This window comes from Calliphora vicina, chromosome 2 (genome assembly GCF_958450345.1).
Source record: "Calliphora vicina chromosome 2, idCalVici1.1, whole genome shotgun sequence".
Taxonomy (NCBI): domain Eukaryota; kingdom Metazoa; phylum Arthropoda; class Insecta; order Diptera; family Calliphoridae; genus Calliphora; species Calliphora vicina.
Genome location: NC_088781.1, coordinates 74,168,840 through 74,193,812, shown reverse-complemented (window position 1 = coordinate 74,193,812; position 24,973 = coordinate 74,168,840). Strand labels below are relative to the sequence as shown.

At 34.0% G+C, this 24,973-nt stretch overlaps 1 protein-coding gene across 1 annotated transcript in view; it reads right to left on the bottom strand.

The window, feature by feature from the left end:
- Positions 1-21,725, bottom strand: part of Cand1 (Cullin-associated and neddylation-dissociated 1) — a 188,145-nt gene extending 166,420 nt beyond the window's left edge. Inside the window, exon 1 of the mRNA XM_065502630.1 lies at positions 21,443-21,725. Within this exon, the coding sequence (XP_065358702.1) occupies positions 21,443-21,484 (42 nt within the window). The 5' untranslated portion in view covers positions 21,485-21,725. The remainder of the gene's footprint in view (positions 1-21,442) is intronic.
- Between the last annotated feature and the right edge of the window lie 3,248 nt (positions 21,726-24,973).

Here is a 24,973-nt window from a genome sequence, read left to right as displayed (position 1 = left end):
TTTAGAATTAAAATTTAGTTTGTTGGGGATAAAGACTGCGAAATAAACGGTTGCTCAAGTATGTGCATCATTAATTAAAAATGTGTGGTTCATTTATTTGGGACTTGTTAAATTCGCTGTCCTCAACATATAGGCTCAGGTCGCAGCCAGCGACCTTTGCAACCTTTTAGCGAACTTGTGGTTCCTTGCCCGTCGGAACAAATTTTATTGGATTTTGTGGTTCCTTGCCTGCCGGAACATTTTACTTGTACCTTTTGTGAATTTGTGGTTCCAAGCTCCCGGAACAAATAGAAATAATTGTGAAGCCGTTCCATGCCTGCCGGTACAAGTGTTTAAACTAAAGTATAAAATTTTTGTGATTTCTTACACGCCGGAATGAGTAAAACTTTAAGCTGAATTTGTGTGAAATTGTAACCTGTCCTGCTGGAACAAATTGTATTTTTTATTTGTGATAAATTGTGTGGTTCCTTAGCTGCCGGAGCAATTAAATTTTAATCTGCAGTGAATAGCAATTAATTTGTGAATTTTTGTGAAGCCCCAAGCCTGCCGGAACAAATTAATTTTGTGTTGCTGTTTAATATTTGTGAATTTGTGTGCCCTTTGATAATATTAGTGATTCAAGATGCAACGGTCGCCATATAGAAAAAGCTCTCGTTTGCAGACAGCAACGAGCCAAAATGTGAAAAGTTCCACGCCTGCCGGAACAGATAGTTCAGCAAATGTTTCGCAAATGCCGTCGATACAAAATGTCGGTTCTGTTGCCCTCGGAACGACAACAACCGTAACTAGTGCCTCTATAAGTGCCCCTAGAGAACCGACACCTGCTGTATCAACGCAAAACATTTTCAGTTCAACAAGTGAAGAGCCCCTTAGTCTGCCGCCGTTAGTGCCCGGTCCTAATGTGAGAACCCAGCCACCACAAACCATATCGTTTGATAATGAGACCCTGCAACAACAAATTGATATCCTGCAAGCTCAATTGGAAAACGCTCAACGTGCTTTAAGAGCAAATCAAAATTTAAATACGCCGAATGTTATTGGACATAATGCGCTAGTCATACAAAGTATTAGCAGTGACCCTGAGAACATAGTTGATCGCCGGAATCCAACGCCATATTCCTATGTTAGTCAGTCAGACCAGTTGATGACATCTCAGCCTCTTATTGTTTCCCCTGCTACAGTGCCCATTAGAGTGCTCCCAAAAAATAAAATTGCGAATTTTGACTGTCCCCCCCTCTAGAATTGTTCTATGTATTGTAGAAACACATTGTGTAAAATATTAGGATGATAGGATAATGCTAACTGGTGGCGCAACGACGCTGAAGTTTTGAGGTGCATTTATAAGGGGAAAATATGCAATTTTTTCAGTTTTTGTAAAAATTTTGCCATTAAATAATGACTTTTACAATTTAATTTAAAAGAATCGAAATGTGTACGTAATTGTCGTTATAATAAGATATAAAAGACAAAAATTGGTGAAAAATGTTAAAGTTATTAAAAAATCGCCAGGCCATTAACGTGTCTCAGGCCACTAGAACAAGAAATTTATGAACAAAATTAACATATTTTGAGTACTTGGGGTCAAAATTAAGTGTTTTTCGTGATTTTAAAAGTTGAGAGTCATTTGGACCCCAAGTGCTATTAAGGGTTAATTTCCATTTTTGTACTGTTATTGTGAATACTAGACTTCATTTTATATTTTTCTTAAGTTTCATCAAAATCGACCCAAAAATATATAATATTTCACTATCTTTCCATGAGAAATTCCAAATATTGAAAAAATTTACTTTTGACCTTCACGATTTAAGGGTTAAAGTTTTCCGATTTTAGTAAAACTTTCAGACTATTTTTAAAATTACCTGGACTATATTATTCTGAATAGCTTTTACTTAAAAATCATTACAGTAAGGTCATTCCCCAAAATATGGGCAAAAAATTAGTTTTTCTCCAAAATCGCAAAATTTATATCGCAGGTACGGAAAAACTATAGGAGGTATTGACATACTTTTTTCACATTTTTATTCCCTATTATGTTGTCAATAAATCCCCATGTGATGATCAAAACATTCTGAAATTTGTTTAACAAAATTTTTAAAAATTTGAAATTGGAGTTTTGAAACTGCCGTTAAAAAAATTTAATTTTTTTGGTCATACCTGCGAATAGGTTAACGGTATCCTACGAGGACAAAAACTCATATACAAGTAAATATGGATATATTTTAAGTAAAAATAAGCTTTTATTTTAATATTTCTCAAAATATGTTAATTTTGTTCATACATTTCTTGTTCTAGTGGCCTGAGACACGTTAATGGCCTGTCGATTTTTTAATAACTTTAAAATTTTTTCACCAATTTTTATCTTTTATATCTTATTATAACGACAATTACGTACACATTTCGATTCTTTTAAATTAAATTGTAAAAGTCATTATTTAATGGCAACATTTTTACAAAAACTGAAAAAATTGCATATTTTCCCCTTGTAAGGAGTGAGATCGAAAAATTCTTAACACACGTTTTTCATTACATTTTTTAACCCAAGTATTATTTGAATTTTTTTTTGATCAAGTTACCTTTGAAAAACATGTCAGTTATTATGTGTAATGTCAATTATATTAATTTTTTTGTTAATCTGATTAAAATGAGTGACCAGAAAAAAGTGCGTACTGAAATTATTAAATATTTTCAACAAAACCCAACTTGGTCTTACAAAAAGTTGGCCAAGCATACAAAGGTCTGCCGTCAAACTGTTTCCAATGTTATTAAACAGTACCGGGAGAACTTGTCAGTTGATAGAAAACCTGGTTCAGGTAGAAGGAATGGTCCACATGATGTTTCTAAAGCCAAAAAAATAGAACGCATTTTCAAAAGAGCTCCCAACACATCCGGTAGGAAAGCAGCCCGGTTAGCTCAGTGCTCGGACTATTTGGTACGAAAAGTTAAAGCTAATGCAGGTTTAAAAACATACAAGGCTCAAAAAGTTCCTGACAGGAACGCTACTAAAAATTTAGAGGCCAAAAACAGAGCACGGAAATTGAAGTCAAGTTTTATAAAAAAATATTCTTGCTGCATAATGGATGACGAAACGTATGTTCTGGCAGATTTTTCGCAACTTCCAGGTCAAAAATTTTATGTTGCTGATGCTCGAGGGAATGTTGAAGAAAAGTTTAGGACCCAAAAGCAGACAAAATTTCCCAGAAAGTTCTTGGTATGGCAAGCAATATGCAGTTGCGGCAAAAGAAGCCACTCATTTGTTACAACGGGCTCTATAAATACCGAAATTTACATCAAGGAATGTTTACAAAAAAGGCTGCTTCCATTCATAAGACTTCATAATGTGTCCACTTATTTTTGGCCTGACTTGGCATCCTGTCACTATGGCAAACAAGCCCTTGAGTGGTACAAGAACAATAATGTGGTATTTGTACCAAGAGAGGCAAATCCTCCAAACTGCCCGGAGCTAAGGCCAGTGGAGAGATATTGGGCTCTTGTTAAAAGAGAATTGAAGAGTACAAAAAAGGTGTCCAAAAGTGTGGTAGATTTTAAACGGAGATGGACTACATGTTCGAGCAAAGTGACAGAAAGCACTATAAAAACGTTAATGGAAGGGTTTCCGAAAAAGGTTCAAAATTTCATCACTAGTGATTAAAACTATAAAAATAATTTTTTTTGTAAATTGTAATAATAATTTCAATCAAATAAAAAAAAAATTAAAGCTGTAAGTTTAGTGGTTTCTTTTTTATAAACATATATGTATGTTAAGAATTTTTCGATCTCACTCCTTAAATGCACCTCAAAACTTCAGCGTCGTTGCGCCACCAGTTAACGTTATCCTATCATCCTAATATTTTACACAACGTGTTTCTACAATACATAGAACAATTCATAGAGGGGGGACGGCCTGTACCTAGAAAGTTATTTCGTCCATACAATCTTGGAGCACTCTAGTGCCCATGCAAGTACAACGCAAACTTTATGATCTGCCCGAATTTTGTGGTACTCCCGAGGACTGGCCAATGTTTTTGTCTGCCCTTGAACATTCGACAGCGGCATATTCGTACAATAATTTTTAAAATTGTTTGAGATTGCAGAAGGCTTTGAAAGGTGAAGACAGAGAGTGCGTGAAGTCGTTGCTCATCCACTCAAATAATGTGCCAACAGTTATAGAGCAGTTAAAGCTACAATATGGTCGCCCAGAGTTGCTTATTCGATGCCAATTGCAACAGATGAAGGAAGTTCAGCCCATAGCAGAAAACGCGATCGATAAATTGGTGCCGTATTCCATTAAGGCCAGAAATTTAGCAGCATTTTTGGAATCTGCCAATGGTTATCAACATTTGTCGAATCCAACACTCATGAAGGAGTTAGTACAGAAGCTTCCAATGAGCAAACGTTTGGATTGGGCCCAGTTTGCTTCAACTTTAACTCAGTTGCCGACTATTTTGGATTTTAGTACCTGGCTCCAGCGTGTTGCAAATTTGGTAAGAAGTGTGCAAATAAGCAGTTCAAGTGGCAATAGATCTGTAAGCAGTGATCCAAAACGAAAAGTGGTTTTATATGCTTCTGATGGCCCAGAACGTCAGTTAAAATGTTTTTATTGTGTTGGCCCACATAAATTTTTTGATTGTAAGAAATTTTTAGAATTGAGTGTGCCTAATAGGTGGAGTGAAGTGAAGATATTGGAGTTATGTTTTTCGTGTCTCAGTTGTGGCCATTCAAGTAAAGATTGTCGTCGGCGTAAGCAGTGTCCAATGGAAAAGTGCCAAAGAAATCAGAATAAATTATTGCATGAAACTAAACCTAATGAGCCAAGTGAACGATCCGTAAATGTGCCGCCAACAGAGAGAGCTTCAACAGTCGAACCAGTGCTTAGTTGTGTTTCCAGTGCTAGTGAAAGAAGTGATTTGTTGTTCAGAGTGCTCCCAGTGGTTCTTTATGGACCAAATTGTGCTATTGAAACTTATGCACTCCTAGATGAAGGTTCATCGGTCACGATGATGGATAGCTCTTTAGTGAGACAGCATGGACTGCATGGTCGACAAAGTCAATTGAATTTGAGTTGGTATGGTGGTAAATCGGCACAAGAACCAGTTATGGTGGTGGATCTTCATGTGAGCGGTGTTAATAAGAAGAGGAAATATGCTTTGAAAAATGTGTATGATGTCTCGAATTTGAAGTTGCCTATTCAGAGTTTTAATGCCGATTTAGTAAAGAATCATGGTGTGCCTTTAAACTCATATGAATGTGTGGCTCCAAAGGTACTAATTGGATTGGACCATTGCCATTTAGGATTGCCCGATGAAATAGTCCCTTTGGAAGATGCTGGTCCATATGCTGCCAATACTCCTCTTGGATGGGTTGTTTTTGGAAACGTGAAAGGAGGTCGCCCTTTAACACAAACATGTTTGTTGACACAGTTGGATAATTTAATAATTTGGTGGCAAATTATTTTGAAACTGAAAATTTTGGTGTTAAGGTTCTACCAGTGATTGAGTCAAGAGATGATTTACGTGCACGAGAGATATTGAGAAATTCGACGAAGAGGGTTGCCGGAAGATTTGAATCCAGACTACTATGGTGTAATGATGACGTAGTCCTGCCGGATAGCTATTCCATGGCCCTTAATAGATTTTTTGGAATGGAAAGAAAAATGAAAAACAATCCTGAATTTGGTGCGGCCTATAAACAAATAATGAGTGAATATTTGCAGAAGCGGTATGTACGCAAATTATCATTGAGGGAAGTTGATACATTTCATCCGAGAACGTGGTACTTGCCCCACTTTGGTGTCGTAAACCCTAATAAGCCAGGGAAGATTCGTATGGTGTTCGATGCAGCAGCAAAGGTGGAAGGTGTCTCGTTGAATTCAAAGTTATTGAAATGCCCTCAGCAGTGCAAACCGTTGCCATCAGTTTTATTTAATTTTAGAATCGGTCCCGTAGCTGTTTGTGGGGACATTAAAGAAATATTTCGTTGAGTTGTTGTTGCTGAGGAAGACAGGTGTTCGCAGAGGTTCTTGTGGCGAGATGATGCTAGTGGTCCACCGGAAATGTATGAGATGCTTGTGGTGACGTTTGGAGCTGCCTGTTCGCCCTGTATTGCCCATTATGTGAAGGAAATACATAAAGTTGCTGGTTTTGAAATGCTCAGGAGACATAGTGTACTTTGGGACGAGATGTTGCCCGCGTCATTACAAGCGATGTGGAATAAATGGCGCCAAGAGCTAAGAAATGTTGTCCATGTAAAGGTTCCACGATTTTATTTTGGAAATGGTTTGCCCTTGGAGTTAGAGCTGCATATTTTTGTTGATGCCAGTTAAGATGATTGGAGGTGGTTGCCTACAGTTCTCAATGTTGTCGATGATACTACAAGAGCTAAAAATGAAGTGGATTTTTCCATTGAAACACGTTGGTTCTAAGGGCCACAAATTTTGTACGAAAACGAAGCTGGCTAGCCGAATAAGAATTCTGAGAAATCTGATAATTTGTGTGAAGAAGAATTACGCCCCAAATATGTTATGCTGGTTAGTACAAATTTAGTTATTGATTTTAATCGTTTTTGTTCAACTCTCAGGCTTAAACGAACAATTGCTTGGGTTCTGAGATTTATCAATCGCTGCCGAAAATATGATAAATGTAATGGTTCGAGATGCCTGTGTGCTGAAGAGTTAAGGGTTGCTGAAACTAGTCTGTGTCGTCTGTCCCAAGAAGAGTGTTTCGCCTTTGAAATAAGCGTTTTAAAATCTGGTGGTTCTTTAAAAAAGGACGAGTTATTTTCCCTTTCGCCTTATTGTGATGAAAATAATTTACTTCGAGTGAGCGGTCGTATTGATGCTGCGAGTTGGTTGCCTTTATTTTGTCGCCCTGTCACCGCTTTACACAACTATTTGTTGCCCATGTGCATAATAAAATGAGACATCAAAATTTTTAGGCTACCATAGGCGAAATAAGGAAAAGGTTCTGGATTCCACGACTTCGAAATCTGTTGAGAAAGAATACATCAAATTGCAACATTTGTAAAATTCGTCGTGCCGTTCCAGTAACTCCATTTGTCCGGCCATTTACTTATACTGGTGTTGACTATTTTGGCCCATTAAATGCGACTGTTGGTAGACGCCATGAAAAACGTTGGGTTGCCCTGTTTACGTGCCTTACAATCAGAGCTGTACATTTAGAAGTGGCCTATGATCTCTCTACTGATTCGTGTATTTTGGCTATACGGAATTTTATAAATCGTCGTGGCACCCCGTTGAAGATTCGGAGTGATAACGGAAAGAATTTTGTTGGAGTTAACCAAGAAGCCCAGCGATTTGATGAAGTATTTGATCTGGTTAAAATTGAAGATGAGTTGTCCACAAGGGGCATTGAATGGCAGTTTAATTGTCCACATAATCCTGCAGAAGGTGGAATATGGGAGCGAATGGTTCAATGTGTTAAAAAGGTTTTAAGAGTAAGTTTTTTAATTGAAGCCGAAAACATCGTGAACTCTCGCCCATTGACTCACTTGCCTGTCAGTCCTGAAGACGAAGAACCATTGACGCCTAATCATTTCTTATTGGGTTCTGCAAATACGGCTCAAACGCCAGAAGGTATTGAGATTACAAAGCCAGTGGTACTGAAGAAGCAGTGGCGAATTGCTCGACAGCTACGAGACCATTTTTGGAAAAGATGGATTGTGGAATATTTGCCCACACTTACAAGACGTTCCAAATGGTGCGAATATACGAAGCCTGTGGCCCCTGGAGATCATATACTAATTTGTGATCCAGCTGTTTCCCGTCGAGATTGGAAGAGGCAGTGATGGTGTAATCCGAAGAGCTGATGTCCAAACAAGTAGTGGAATACTTAAACGCCCAGTTTCCAAAAAGCAGTCCTTGATTTGGAGTAGTGAATCGTTGCCGATCCACGGGGATGGGAATGTCGCCAATGGCTATTTAAATATTTATTTATTTAAATTTATTACGATTTTTATTTTTATTGATTTTGAATTATTTTGGTTTGATTATATTATTGTTTGTGAATTACCTTAATGTTTTCTTAAATTGTCTTATTTACCAATTGTATGATCATTGTTGTTTGGTTCATTTGTCCGTTAGGATTTTTTATATTGTTTTGTATTCCCTTTTGTTCATATTTGTTTACGAACTAATCGCACTTTTTGTCCCTAAATTATACTGCAGTATTTTCGTTCAGTTTATTTATTTGGAAATGAACTGTTGTAATAGTACATAAACAAAAAGAAATTTATAGGCTCAGTAATAACTGGCTTTAGAATCAAAATTTAGTTTGTTGGAGATAAAGACTGCGAAATAAACGGTTGCTCAAGTATATGCATCATTAATTAAAAATTTGTGGTTCATTTATTTGGGACTTGTTAAATTCGCTGTCCTCAACATATAGGCTCAGGTCGCAGCCAGCGACAATTTCAAAAAAATGGAAAATTACACTCTGATTTTTTGACACTTTTACACAACAAACATAAGAAAAAAAATCCACAAAATTTTTATTTTTTTAAAAAAAATTTTCTTATGTTTGTGTAAAAGTGTAAAACAATCAGAGTGTAATTTTCCCTTTTGTAAAAAAATTTAACTTTTATGAAAAGTAATAACTTTTACGGTTCCTGACAATAATAGATGTGTTCAGATTTTATATATATATCTTAATTAAGCTTCACACAAAACAGTAAAAGCAAGATAAATGCATATATATGGTATCACTGCCGCTAATTCAATTAAATACCGATTTTCATTAGTATTCACTGATATTAAAAAAGAACCAAAAATTAATTGAATCATAAATTTGAAACTTAATATTTAATAAAATACGATAGAAAAAAATTAGAATCGGCTAGCAATTGAGCCGCCAACCAGCCGCGCCGATACGGCTTGCTTCACTGGTATACAGGCGAATTTATTTTATGTCAAAAGTTGTTTGGTTTACTTTTTTTTAGCTTAAAAAAAATTAATTGTTCAAGTGTCTCTAATACAAATAAATTACAACATAATGACGATATTAAGGCCCTAATTTTATAAAACGCAACGCCTGAAGTTTCTTTGCGTTGCATTAAATTACAGTTTTCAAATCACTGCGTTCCAGCAAGTGACTGCTCGCGTTGTAACAGCTGATTCTTACGTTATTGTGAATGCAATTGTTTGAAATTGTACATTTTATAAAACGCAACGCCGGCTTTTTTTGTCACTTTGATCGTTAAATTTGACGCATCAATTTTCTTGGCGTTAGTTTAAAAAGTGGTAAAATATTGTTAAATAAAAAAAAAACAAATATTTAAACGAATTGTTTAACATAACGATGTAAGTAAATATAACCATTTGTAATAAAGTATTAATACTTAGGGCAAACAAAGAGTTGCTAGTGTCAGAAATGGAGAAGCATCCAGAAGTGGCACACGGAATGCCTAATTTTGGCAGTACAAAGGCAAGTGTTGAAAATGTTTGGGAGGGCACTTCAAAACTGCTTTTGATTCTAATTGGCCCACCAATTAGAATATCCGCGAAATGGAGGAAGGTGGGTTGAAAACATTTTTTAAATATAATTGATTTTGAAATAAACGTATCTACTTTAGGTTTGGACTGACTACAGGGGCAGACTAAAAAAAGCTTTCGAGAAATAAAACAAGTATTCGACAAACTGGTGGTGGACTGTCGGAGGTTACACAGAAAAAATTATATTTCAATTCAAACATTTATCCCATATTGAACTGGTTTCAATTATTTCATAATTAAATCAAGTATTCATTTGCTCAAAAACAAAATTTCTTGATATTTTCTATTGAATTTTGAGTTTTGAATTTGATTATTTTGACAATTGAATATACAATTTTCGTTATTGGTTGAATTTCAAATACAAAAATTATTGAATAAATAATTTTCGTAATTGAAACACAAAAAATAACAAAAAAGTGTTTTCAATTACGAAAATTATCTATTCAATAATTTTTGTATTTGAAATTCAACCAATAACGAAAATTGTATATTCAATTGTCAAAATAATCAAATTCAAAACTCAAAATTCAATAGAAAATATATGATTTAATTATGAAATAATTCAAACCAGTTCAATATGTGACAAATATTTGAATTGAAACGGTTTAAGAAATAGTTTTTTCTGTGTAGTGAATTAACACCAATTGAATTAGCAGTTGATATTATTGTTATTACTAATGTGGCTGCTAATCCATCTGGCATTTTCTACGGTGTAAAGGTCGGAAATGCAAACGAACCACATAACCCTGTACTCGCTTCGTCGCCACCACTCGTATCAGTTATATCATCAAATGACTGCCATGAGCTTCCAGATGCTCAGAGTCTTCATCATCCGAAGAAGACGACATATCCATTAGCGCGAACATATTTGTATCACTTGTTTACTTTACTTTTATGTTTTTAACATTTATTTTGTTACACATATTTTATGGATTAAAAAGTAAATAAACGCCACACAGCCGTTTGGCTTACAGCATTGCCAACACTATATAAGTACATATTTTTGCAAGTTTTTATTTTAAATTTTAGTATCAACTTATACAATGGCAACCACGGCTACGTAGAGATTTGACAATAGAAGTAACATCGTAATATTTCGGCGTTGACTAAACGCAATGACGTAGTGATTAATAAAATTTGATATTTTTTGTTACGCGTTCACAACAGCGTTGGTGAAGCGTTTAACGCAAGTGATTTACACAATTAGGGCCTAAATTTATGATGTGTTCTTCTTTATTTATTGGGCCTTTTTAATAGAAGCCGTTTGTTTGGCTGCCTTGACAGGTATTAAATTCTCTACACATTGTTTGTACAAATTGTTAAGACCAAACGCGGCTCTAGAATTGTCCGAGAAAAGAATTTTTGCAGTTTGCCTTTAGCATCAGCCATTGGTCGACCCTCTTGCCATTTTGAATCAGTATAACAGTTGGTAGCTGACGTGACAAACTGCAATCCGAGATGCGATAATTTTGAGCCTTTTCGGGAAAACGGCCTACATAAATTGTTTCCAAATTGTACTCAGCCGATAATTCGGCAAAAATGGGTGCAAAATTTACACAGCTAGGATTCGATACCGTATAAAAGCAAATCAAACAATTCGCACTCGTTCAACAATACTGTATTAATGCATGGAACACATTGAAGACAGCAGGCTACCAACTGCAATATGTCAAAATTAGAATACACACGTTTATATGAAGACGATTCTTTTGACGACAGCACAGCTACACGACCACACGATTGCTTTTGCCGCTGTAGCCGAATTAAACTAATTTCTATTTCTGTCAACTACAAAGCAGAAATAGTGTTGCTAATATAATAAAAAAATGTAAATCAAATGAGTGCTTAAAAAGATTGTGCCCTACGAAAGTAGGTTATATGTTCATGGCCCTTATACATATGTGGGCTCCGGCAGCAGCATATCCACCAACACCGTAACGAAAATCACTATATGCCCATAAAATCACATTTGCTATTTTTGTGTACAAGGATGATGAGGATAAATATTTTATCAACACGACCCGTTTTGCGTCTTTTTATCATTATCACAACTAGCAAAATGAACAAAATCTCTGTTTCTCGACTGTCCAGGTCGCACATTTCTTCTTCGCCCCTATGCTTGAATAACCTCGAGCAAATACTTCTTTGGTGGTATGTTCTCGTTGCAGCCGTTTCTTGTTTTTCTTTGCAAAACATTATAAAAATACTTTTTTATTAAATTGATTATTATTTTTGTTTTGTTTTAATCAGCTGCTTTTGACACATTTGCCCTTCAAGCAACAATAAAACACAATGTTGTTTTTGCAATGTTGTACTTGTTGTAATATCAACGCCACCTGTACAGTAAATTCGTCTTGATTTATTATTAACAAAAGAATAAAAAATATATTTTCAAAAAAACATTGAAATTTAATAAAATAAATATAAACTTCTTCTAATGTATGTAAAAAAATTTGTTTAAATTAAATCATTAACAAACAATATACAGGTAAGCCTCCATTTACGCGGTTTGTTGGGCCCAAAAAAGTTGCGTGTAAATCAAATTCGCGTAAAGCGAGGTTCTAATTTAGAACGAAATGCTTCTGTGGGCCAATAATTTTTTATTTCGTGTAAAACAATACATCAGTCACATAACAAAAACGAAATTGGGACCTAAATATCGCGTTAAATCGTAAGTTAGTAAATAAGTAAACTTATTTTATTTGAACTTGTAAAAACTTAAAACAAAAGTAAATTAAAAAACTCAACTAAAAAATTATTTCTTATCGAAAATTAAGAAAAAAATGTCTATTAAGAAAACAAAATATTATTCCAATACATAAAAAGATCAAAACATAACAAAAAATTCATGAAAATTAACAAAGTAATTTAAAAATAAAAAAAAATGCAATTAGTTTTCAAAAAAGAAATCTGTTATTCGTTTCTGTTTATTTCCGCTTCTTGTTGTTTGAAAAGCTCTTCATACAATGCAACGGATTTTTTAACAGCATATTCAAATGAATTTGAACGATTGTTGATTTGATTCAATGTTAATACATGTGGTGGCATTTCGGCTGATTCCAATGAATTCAAAAATTCAGTACGATAATTGACGACTTGTTCTTCTTTCATTACTGTGTCAATCGATTTGTATTTTATTGTTTCGCCAGGCACTTTCAATTGTATTTGGTCATCGAGCTTGTTAACATCATAATTTTTTTATGTCACGTTCCCACAGCCAATCCGGGGGTGATTGGCTTCTGGTTAGCCTTTCGATATGCTGTTGAGGTGTCTCTGCATGTATCAAGGAAGATGCATTGCGACGCATTTGTGAAGCAGTGATTCGCGGCTCTTGAAGTAGACGGAAACAAATTTTATTTGAATAAAACCGTTATTTTTTATTAAAAGTAGTAAACTAAATTGTTTATCACAGACCGAAAATCAAAAATCTGACTTTACACTGTTACCCAAAAGGTTTGAAAATTTCATCAAAATCGGTCCAGCCATTTTTGAGTCCATACGGAACATACATACACACATCCATTTTTATGAAATACTAGCTGAACCCGGTCCGCGTTGCTGGCCCTTAGAAAACATATGTTTTATATTGTATCTCGATTTTAATTTACAGTTTCGGACAAAGTCGGTGATCCAATGAATTCAAAAATTCAGTAGGATAATCGACGGCTTGTTCTTCGTTCATTACTGTGTCAATCTATTTGTATTTTATTGTTTTGCCAGGCAGTTTCAATTGTAACATCATGTTAACATCACAATTTGTTGGTGCCAAAATTGCATGTTCCCACAGACAATCCGAATTGTTGTAGTTCGTTGTAAGACTTGGGAATACTTTGTCGACAACGTCTTGAATATTCATTTGCATTTGGCAGAAGTCCGGAAATGAAATCTAATTTGTGAAGGGATCAAGCCGATGTCATTTGAAAGCATGTGTTGTACTTTTGGATATTTTGAAGGTTTTGGAAATAGGATTGAAGCCGGAAATGTAACTTAGTAGCAGCTCAGACGGCTCAATAACTGGTGGCAGAATAACTTTACCGTTCGAACAGCACATTCCCGGGGATTCTTTAGGGAACTTCAAAATGCTGCAATGTAAGTAATGTTTGTTCATTGCGCCAATTAGTACATCCTTGTGATTCCTGTAGTGATCATACTTACTGTAATAAAATCCGGGCAACTTTAAATCGATTCTTTATCTTGATCGAGCCATTCGGGAGCGAACAACTATTTGCTGTTGAGGTGTTTCTGCAGCACTCGATGAAGATGCACTGCGACGCATTTGCTGAAGCCGTGATTCTCGTTCTCTTCCCGTTTCTGCGACTCTAGACGTAGATGCCTTTTCGAAAACAAACTTTATTTGAATAAAACCGTTATTTTTATTAAAAGTGATATGCGGAGAGTTATTCAAAATATTATTTTTTTAATAGATTTCATATTGAAATTTTTTAATCATGCACCTAATTTGCAAGAGTAAACAAAATTGTTTATCATCGATTGATAATATAAACGAATGGAATGTATTCCTTTTTTCGCTTACACCAAATCATTAATTTTTAGAATGATGTTAAGCAACAAAATGAAAATTGTCATTGTTTGAACGTTGGAAATAAAAAAAAACTATTTATGTATATGACTTTACAGTGTTACCTTTTCTGAAGATTCCGTGAAAATTTTATCAAAATCGGTCCAGCAGTTTCTGAGTCCATATGGAACATACATACACACATCTGTTTTTATATATAATGGCATTAACGGTATAATGTAAAAATTAGATTTTTACACACCTCTCCGCCCACAGACCAAATATCAAAAATATGACTTTAGAGTGTTACCCGCTGGTTTATTCTGAAGATTCCCTGAAAATTTCATCAAAATCGGTCCAGAAGTTTTTTATATATGGAGTCCCGTGATGTTGTACTTGCTAGATCCTTACGTGATCTTTCTTATTCTGCATTTCAGTCCAATCGCTCTGATTTAAATTGGAGAACTTATTGTAAGCTTCGTAATCGTGCGAAGGGTAATTACGTAGGGAAAAGAGGAAACACTTTACTAGGCTTTTTGGTAACATTAATTCTGCCGGTTTTTGGAAGGTTATTAGAGGTTCCGGTTGCATTGGTGTTGATGATACTGACTTGGCATTTGACTCCAATACAGTTAATAGTTTTTTTGCGGGCTCTGATTTTCCTGTTTCTGACCTTTTTGACTTTAATGTTTTTGGTGGCCCTGGTGGATTTTCTTATTCTTGTATTGGTGAGTTAGAACTGTTAGAAGCTTTGAATAAAGTTAAGTCCAAGTCTGTCGGCACTGATGGTTTATCAATTTGCTTTTTAAAAATGATTTTCCCATATATATCCCATGTGATTCTTCATTTTGTAAATTCAATTTTAACATTCTCAGTTTTCCCCTCTGCTGGAAAGTAGCGCGTATAGTTCCCATACCTAAGGTCAAAGTTGTACATATTCCAGATGATCTCAGACCAGAATGATATTAACTCTAATTTGGAGCATATTAGACTTTGGATGACTGCCAATTCATTAAAGGTTAACACAACTAAGACTAAAGCCATGATGTTTGGTCCTACTAACCGTTTCTTTTCTAATTTAGATGTGTTCTTAGGTGATGATTCTATACAATTTGTTGAACATCATAAATGTTTGGGTGTGGTTCTAGACTCTAAACTCTCCTTCAAGAATCATATTGACACTGTGTCGGGTAGAATTTGGGGTTCTTTACGTAAGATTTATCGTACTAATCTATTTTAATCTAAGGATGTGAGAACAAAATTAGCACACGCGATTCTGATGCCACAGATTCTTTACTGTTTTGAAGTTGTATCCGGGACTATCGGTTTGTGTCTAACTAGATTGAAGCGCTTGGTTAATTCGATAGTTAGATTTGCTTTTAACATTCGACGTAGAGAACATATTTCCGTGTCTGTGAAATGCTTTCTTGGTTGTTCTTTTAATGAATTTGTAAAGTTTCGTAATTTGCTGAAGTTTTATAAAATTATGAAAACTGGTAGACCTTCTGTTATATGCGATGCATTTATTTTTTCTCCTCGCAACAGGAATCCTCCTTTGTTCCCCCTAGGATATTTAAATGTTTTTTCAGTAGGTCTTTCGTTGTTAGGATCACAGGTTATTGGAATAGTCTGCATTAGAGTTGCGTGTTTTCACGCACTCTAATAATGTTTTCAGAGTAAAACTTTTACAATATTTTTCCTTTGTGATCTCCTCAATTAATATTGTTCTTGTTTTCGTTATCCCTAACTGGGCCGTATTTCATTTGTCTCTTTTTTTCTATTAAATCTTGACATACTTATCTATACATTTTTTATCACGGCTGGGGAGCCCATTTGAAAGTATTGTAACATGAAATTTATTGAATATTTAAACCTTGTTATACCCTTCAGCTTCGTGAGAAGGGTATATATAAGTTTGTCATTCCGTTTGTAATTTCTACATTTTTCATTTCCGACCCTATAAAGTATATATATTCTGGATCCTTATAGATAGCGGAGTCGATTAAGCCATGTCCGTCTGTCTGTCTGTCTGTCTGTCTGTCTGTCTGTCTGTCTGTCTGTCTGTCTGTCTGTCTGTCTGTCTGTCTGTCTGTCTGTCTGTCTGTCTGTCTGTCTGTCTGTCTGTCTGTCTGTCTGTCTGTCTGTCTGTCTGTCTGTCTGTCTGTCTGTCTGTCTGTCTGTCTGTCTGTCTGTCTGTCTGTCTGTCTGTCTGTCTGTCTGTCTGTCTGTCTGTCTGTCTGTCTGTCTGTCTGTCTGTCTGTCTGTCTGTCTGTCTGTCTGTCTGTCTGTCTGTCTGTCTGTCTGTCTGTCTGTCTGTCTGTCTGTCTGTCTGTCTGTCTGTCTGTCTGTCTGTCTGTCTGTCTGTCTGTCTGTCTGTCTGTCTGTCTGTCTGTCTGTCTGTCTGTCTGTCTGTCTGTCTGTCTGTCTGTCTGTCTGTCTGTCTGTCTGTCTGTCTGTCTGTCTGTCTGTCTGTCTGTCTGTCTGTCTGTCTGTCTGTCTGTCTGTCTGTCTGTCTGTCTGTCTGTCTGTCTGTCTGTCTGTCTGTCTGTCTGTCTGTCTGTCTGTCTGTCTGTCTGTCTGTCTGTCTGTCTGTCTGTCTGTCTGTCTGTCTGTCTGTCTGTCTGTCTGTCTGTCCGTCTGTCTGTCTGTCTGTCCGTCTGTCTGTCTGTCTGTCTGTTGAAATCAATTTTCTGAAGGCCCCAGATATCTCCGGGATCCAAATCTTCAACAATTCTGTCAGACATACTTTCGAGAATTTTGCTATTTAAAATCAGCAAAATCCGTCCATAAATAACGGAGATATGAGCAAAAATCCGAGACAACCTCTGAAAATTTCATCAAAAAACACAATGTATTGCATGCTTTGACAAAAAAACAACAAAACGTATGCTTGGGTGTGCAAGCTTTGTGTATTTGGTTTTTTTTTTGTTTTTTGTTTCTTTTGGCGTTGTTATTGTTTTTTATACAACTAAACGTTTGTTTGGTTGTGTGTTGGTTTTTTTGACAAAAAAGCAACAAAACGTATGTTTTTGGATGTGCAAGCTTTGTGTATTTGGTTTTTTTTTTGTTTTTTGTTTCTTTTGGCGTTGTTGTTGTTTTTTATACAACTAAACGTTTGTTTGGTTGTGTGTTGGTTTTTTTGACAAAAAATCAACAAATCGTATGTTTGAATGTGCATGCTTTGCGTATTTTGTTTCTTTTGGCGTTGTTGTTGTTTTTTATACAATTAAACGTATGTTTGGATGTGTGTTGGTTTCATTGCCTTGCGTATTTTGTTTTTTCTTTTGGTGTTTTGTTTCGTTTGGCGTTGTTGTTGTTTTTGTGTTCTTGATAAATTTAGGATGCTGTACGCTGAAAGTGGGCAATGTACATACATATATACTAATTATAAAAAATAATAATGCATCCACAACAAAGGTGAAGGGTATATAAGATTCGGCATAGCCGAATATAGCACTCTTACTTGTTTTTATACTTAGGTTTATTGTATTACTATGTAATATTATTTTGGACAAATTGGCTTTTTATTACTGAATAAAATAAATAAATATATATAGATGGTATTAGCGGTATAATGTAAAAATTTGATAATGCCACGACCCTCCGCCCACAGACCGAAAATCAAAAATCTGACTTTAGAGTGTTACCCGCTAGGCTATTCTGAAGATTCCCTGAAAATTTCATTAAAATCGGTCCAGCCGTTTTTGAGTTCATTCGGAACATACATCCATTTTTACATATACATAGGTATTGACCGGATGATGACCGGAAATTTAATTTATTTTTTATTTGCAAACAACTAAAAATAGTTTTAAGTCCCGGTCCACACTGTGAAACATTTGCTGCAAAACATTTGAGTTTGTTGATGAAAGGGGAAAGAGGAATGAAAAACATGTACATGAAGTTTTTGTTGAGTATGTCATACACATTTATTCGTTCGTATTCGTACTGTACAGAAATGTCAAAAACTGAAAAGCAAAAACAGTGTGTGGACACGAATGCAGTTTCAAAAAAGAATTTAATAATGTTTTGCAGCAAATGTTTCATAGTGTGGGGGATGTAGGCCTAGATGAGGACATACTAAAACCATTTTCAGAGATTTTGAGTTATTTTGAAAAAACTGTTTTAGAGTAGGTCGTTGTACTTTAGTACCTCTAACTCATACATTTTTACACTGATTTCAAAATTTTAAACCATTATGGATAGGCAAATAATAAAGCTTTTATAAAATGTATGCATAAAATGTATATTCCAAAAAATTGTGTAAGTTTTTATAAAAAGTTTCGCTTTATTTTTTATTTTTTTCGTAATTATTCAAATTCAACAATAGTTATTTTAATTTGTTTCTATGAAAGCCTATTTTCTTGGACCTATTTTAAAGACAATTTTATATAGGCAAAAATGAGATCATACTTGTTAAAATCGGTTTATATTTGCAAAAGTTATTATACTTTTTCGAAAAAAGTTCAAAAAAATTTACTTGTAAATTAAAAATTTTACAAATTTATTTTTTATATAGTTTTTTTTATTTATATGCGTTGGGGCAGAAAATACTAAAAAAGGTATTAATGAAAAGTTGAATAACTTTTACAGTTTTTATCTGATTTGAAAAATGTGTTGTTAAGAACTAAATTTACTTTATACATTGATGTACATTTTTATAAGCTTTCATTTCAAAATAATCAATGAAAAGCGCCTAAAATCAAAAAAGTTGATCAATTTTGTTTCGCTTTTAAATATTCTTTACAAAAACAATACTTATAACTTAAAAATGTATCAACAAATGCATGTCATTTTTAAGCGTAATCAGTTTTCTTTCCAAACACGTTAAAAAATTTAAAATCGGACAAAAACTGACTGATTTACAGATCGATAAGTTGACGAACATCACTGAAAACGGTTTTTTAGAATAACTTCTGAATTTGGGGGTGTTTCTGAAATTTTTTGACACAATTTGTAATATACTCAGTAAGACCTATAACCTACGCTAGGTCGTTTTCCAAGTTTTTTTTTCTATCGACCACTTTTAAAACGCTTTTTACCACTTTTATGGAAAGAATTTTTAAATATTTTTTATATTGTGCACATGTAGAGAAGAAACCAGTGTACCACAAAAAACGTGTAGACTATTTATATACAGTGACGGACATTACAATAGAATCACTACCAATATTTCATATAAAACTATGATTTATATATAATATATTAAACTCTATTTTTATTTTGCCTTTGAATTTTGTCTATGTGCTCAACGCTTACAATTACAACTTATTACAATATTAATAACATTGTTACTTTTCAAATTAAATGATATGAAACGTAAATTTTGTTGAATACATTGCGACAATAAATAGAATCACATTTAAAAAATTAAATTAAAAGTTGGCTTTGACTTTTCATTTTTGGATTTTTTTGTTAATGAGAAAATATTTTAATAGTAATTATTAAATATTAGCTATCGGTAATAAAATATTTATCAAAAAATGGGTCACGCAAAACATTGCACTGAAGAAGAATGGAAAATTATTAAAAATTTAAGTTGTTCCGGCCGATCTCAACGTGAAATTGCTAAATTAGTAGGACGATCCCAGAAATTTGTTTTCAATGCGTTATCCATCCGCAAGCCGCCACGTTCAATAGGAAAACCACGAAAAACTAGTCATCATGAAGATAATTTAATTGTTATAATATCCAAACGAGATCCATTTAAGTCCGCTGACGCAATCCGGAAGGAGGTTGGTTGTGAAGTATCCACAAGAACTATTCAAAGAAGATTGGTGGGTGCTGGTCTGCATGGCAGAACTTCAAGAAAAGTTCATATGCTCACTAAAAAGCACGTGGCAGCAAGAAAGAAATTTGCCAAAGAACATAAGGATTGGTGTGGCCCGGAAAATATAAAAAAGTGGCGAAATGTGTTGTGGACGGATGAAACAAAAATTAATTTGATTGGTAGCGATGGTAAAACATGGGTCAGACGTCCAAAAAATGCTGAATTAGATCCTCGGTATACAACAAAACGTTCAAACATGGTATGGCGTTGGCCCAATTTACTGGATTAAGGAAAATATGGATAAGCACCTGTACGTGAATATTTTGGAAAATGTTATGAAGCCACATGCAGAATGGAGTATGCCCTTAAAATGGGTATTCCAACAAGATAACGACCCAAAGCACACCTCAGGTCTTGCGAAAATGTGGTTTTCAGATAACAAAATTGATATTATGGAGTGGCCCTCGCAATCCCCTGACTTAAATCCTATCGAAAACCTATGGAAAATAGTCAAAGATAAACTTGGACCTGAAAAAGTGAAAAACAAGGAAGAATTACGGCAAAAAATTCAGGAAATCTGGTACGATATTCCTCGTTCTACATGCGAACGATTGGTAAATTCAATGCCAAAAAGATGTTATGCTGTTATCAAAAATAATGGTTATGCAACAAAATATTAGGAAAACGATGCGTTTTTAAGATGTTCTTTAATTTTTATAAGTATTAGACTGATTGATTCTATTTTAATGTCGCGTATCTCATTTAGTTTTTTTATATTTGTCATAGTTTTTAACATAAGAATGTGTTAATTTTTTATTTTAGTTTTATTTATTTTTTGTGTACACCATAGGCATTAATATATACTGAAATAATTTAAATTTTTGAACTAAATTCTGTAGTTTTAATGATTTACTTAAATGTATATGTAGTGATTCTATTGTATTGTCCGTCACTGCGGTTCCTATAAGAATCAAAGCTTAATGAATTATCAGGATTATATTGCTATGTAATACGTTTTTTTGGCCGGATGGCTTTTGTATTACAATATGGATAAATAAATTAAAAAAATAACCTTTTGTTTGAATATTTCTCAAAATGTTCCTTTTAACAAAAATGCATTTACAAGAGGAAAGTGAATGCAACACGAAACGTTAAAGCCGTTGCGCCTCCAGTTATTATTATACTATCATCCTATATTTAGTTGAGATCCGAAGTAACGCCCATAAAAGAAGTTTTTAAGATTATTTATTATACCTGTGTTCTAGACAAGAAAAAACAGGAACTGTTTTTATAAAGAGCTATCTGTTTTTAAGATTATTTATTATACCTGTGTTCTAGACAAAAAAAAACAAGAACTGTTTTTGGGTCGGACATGTTTTTATAAACAGCTATCTAATGCTAAGCAACGTATTTGGACAATTTAGGTAATAAATCTGGAAATTTGTATCAATTATCGTTTTTAGAATGTGTATTTGAACATGTTTTTCTGTTTGATTTTACAAATATAATTAAATTCTATGAGATACTTGGTTATTGAAAATATATACAAATATAAATATAACTACATATGTATGTACATTTAGATATACATATGTGCATATATATACAAATCTATGGTTTGCTGTTATCCATGCATTCAATTATAATTTACCTTCTCAAGCAAATTTGCAATTTGGTACTGATGTGAACCCATGATGATGAGTATTAAATTTGGTTGATCCTTGTGTCCAGAATATTTTTTCTCATAAAAATTATTTTATTCACTTCGCGGTTTCACTTGCTGTCCTAATTAATAGTGACTTTAATTATTTGTATCAAATTTCAACAAGCTTCTCAAGATTTTTTGCAATTATTAAGAAATTAATCAAAGAACCGGCGACAAGTTTTATTCCATTTGCACACAAATACAAAAAAAATTACCAACCTAATAATCCACTCTGAAAAAAGGTGATAGATAGCATTACAAGTAATATTTTTTCTTATTTTTTTTTATATGGAGTTTGACACTACTCATACACTAAAGTTCCATATAGAAAAACAATCAGCTACTATCACCTCTTCTAGTGTGTATGCATGAAAGCTGTACACTGGCAGCGTTGCCACTCATAAAATATTTTTCCTACCAAATTTCTAATTAAAAAAAAAACTACCAAAACCTACCAAATTTAAAATATTTGGGAAATGCTATATTGATTCGTTTCAAAATTAATAGTTAACTAAAAATTATATTATTGCTGCTATAAAATTACCCAGATTAAGAAAGTTATTTAATAACACTACAATCATAAATATGTTAAAATAGTTCAGTTTTCGAGATTTATTTTTGAGTCGATTTAACGATGTCCTTCCATGCGTCTGTCTAGCTGGTTGTCCATGTATTTCACATAGCCACCATATAAATGTCCTCCAGAAATAAGACATTATCCGTCATAAATGCTTGATTTATATAGATATTAAATAACATTTTTACAAATAAATTACACCTAAAAATTCAATTCATAATTGACCATAGCTCCCATATAAGGCCCTCTTCCGAAATTTACTTTAACGAGCATAAAACTCCTAAAAGTGTTGTTATCCCGAAAAAATTCAACACAAATAAGTTTCATATAGAAATAAATTACGCGTCCTAATTTCCATAATTGGACATTTGAAGTGTCATATGAAACTGAAATATTGAAGCAGAGTTTAACACATATTATTAGAAAATAAAAGTTTTGAGAGCCCTTTGTCATTTTTTGAACTCAACACTACTAAACAAATACACATTTACCTGACTAAACTAAATATTTAAGAAAAATATCTTCATATTTTGCAAATATGTAGTTTTATTATTTTGGCTTAACATAAGTAGTTTTTTCGTTATTATTTTAATTGTTTTGTTCTTAAAAATACTTATGTATTCAGAAATATCGTAGCCTACCAAAATATGACAAATATCGGAACAAACCAACCAAACTACCAAAAGTCAATTTGTTAACTTGAAACTACCAATTTTGGTCCAATTGGACCAAAGCGGCAACGCTGCACTGGTATTGCAGAAAAATTTAGACTTACCAACCTTACATTATTCAGGTGATGCCAAGTTCATTAATTTCACTACAAAGTAACCAGCGTTGCTTTTAGATCTAATGGACTAAAGTTGGCAACAAAGAGACAGGCATGGAAAATTGATACGAAATTACTTTTTTGATATTTTATACACAAAAGTGGCGTGATACTCCGTTGAATAATTTTATAAATAACAATGGCCCATAATCATAGTCAAACACTAAAGTCGGTTCTTTTTAAAAACAACTTAAAAATAAAAACCTGCTTTTTATTAATTTGCAACCGTAGTCAAAAATTAAAGCATGTTTTAAATTGAACCGACTTTAACTGGGTGGCACCGCAAATGTAGAAAATGTTTTCATACAATATACAACAAAAAACAGACAAGTGGCAAGGCTGAACAGCTGACATACAAAATTAAAAAAAAATCCAAAAAACGTAAACAATAAATGTAACCGGGACATCTAAAGAAAGTTGTTTGTTGTGGAAAAATGGAAAAGATAAGATTAATATCATAATTACGATATTTTGGTACTTATTTTATTGATAACTGTTCAATAGTTGCAAAATCTCTACCAATATCTTGTAACTTAAACATTTTTTACTTTGTGACGAACTTTTACGTGAGCCAAGATAGCGTCGACGAGATAGCGTCGACGAGATAGCGTCGATTTTGGGAATTTAAAAAACCGGGAAGTCGAAATACCCAATTTATGGGAATTAAGAAAATCGGGAAGTAAAAATACCCAATTATATAGTAATATTAATGCAAATGGAAATAAAAGCAAAAAACATAAAACCTAAGAAATACTAGAAAACTATAATTTAATTTTAAAAAAATTACTAGTTGGAATTTAGGTATAAGAAGGTTAATCAAAAATGGCAAAAAAAAATCGTTGCTGATCTACCACGGGAAATATGGGAAGTGGCTCGGTACAAGCCATATATATTATGAAAGTAGACAGTTTTTGGAACATAATGAGACAATCGTGCTAAAAATCGTGTGAATGGTTCCAGAGAAAAATAGGTTCCTCCAAAATGGCCAAAAAAAATCGTTGCTGATTTATTATGGGAAATGTGGGAAGTGGCTCGGTAAAAGCCATATATATTATGAAAGAAGACAGTTTTTGGAACATAATGAGACAATCGTGCTAAAAATCGTGTGAATGGTTCCAGAGAAAAATAGGTTCCTCCAAAATGGCCAAAAAAAAACGTTGCTGATTTATTACGGGACACATAGGAAGTGGCTCGGTACAAGCCATATATATTATGAAAGTAGACAGTTTTTGGAACATAATGAGACAATCGTGCTAAAAATCGTGTGAATGGTTCCAGAGAAAAATAGGTTCCTCCAAAATGGCCAAAAAAAATCGTTGCTGATTTATTACGGGACACATAGGAAGTGGCTCGGTACAAGCCATATATATTATGAAAGTAGACAGTTTTTGGAACATAATGAGACAATCGTGCTAAAAATCGTGTGAGTGGTTCCATAGAAAAATGACTTCCTCCAAAATGGCCAAAAAAAATCGTTGCTGATTTATTATGGGAAATGTGGGAAGTGGCTCGGTACAAGCCATATATATTATGAAAGAAGACAGTTTTTGGAACATAATGAGACAATCGTGCTAAAAATCGTGTGAATGGTTCCAGAGAAAAATAGGTTCCTCCAAAATGGCCAAAAAAAATCGTTGCTGATTTATTATGGGAAATGTGGGAAGTGGCTCGGTACAAGCCATATATATTATGAAAGAAGACAGTTTTTGGAACATAATGAGACAATCGTGCTAAAAATCGTGTGAATGGTTCCAGAGAAAAATAGGTTCCTCCAAAATGGCCAAAAAAAATCGTTACTGATTTATTACGGGACACATGGGAAGTGGCTCTGTACAAGCCATATATAATATAAATGTAGACGGTTTTTGGAACAAAATGAGCCAATCGTGCTAAAAATCGTGTGAATGGTTCCAGAAAAAAATGACTTCCTCCAAAATGGCCAAAAAAAAATCGTTGCTGATTTATTACGGGACACATAGCAAGTGGCTCGGTACAAGCCATATATATTATGAAAGTAGACAGTTTTTGGAACAAAATGAGCCAATCGTGCTAAAAATCGTGTGAATGGTTCCAG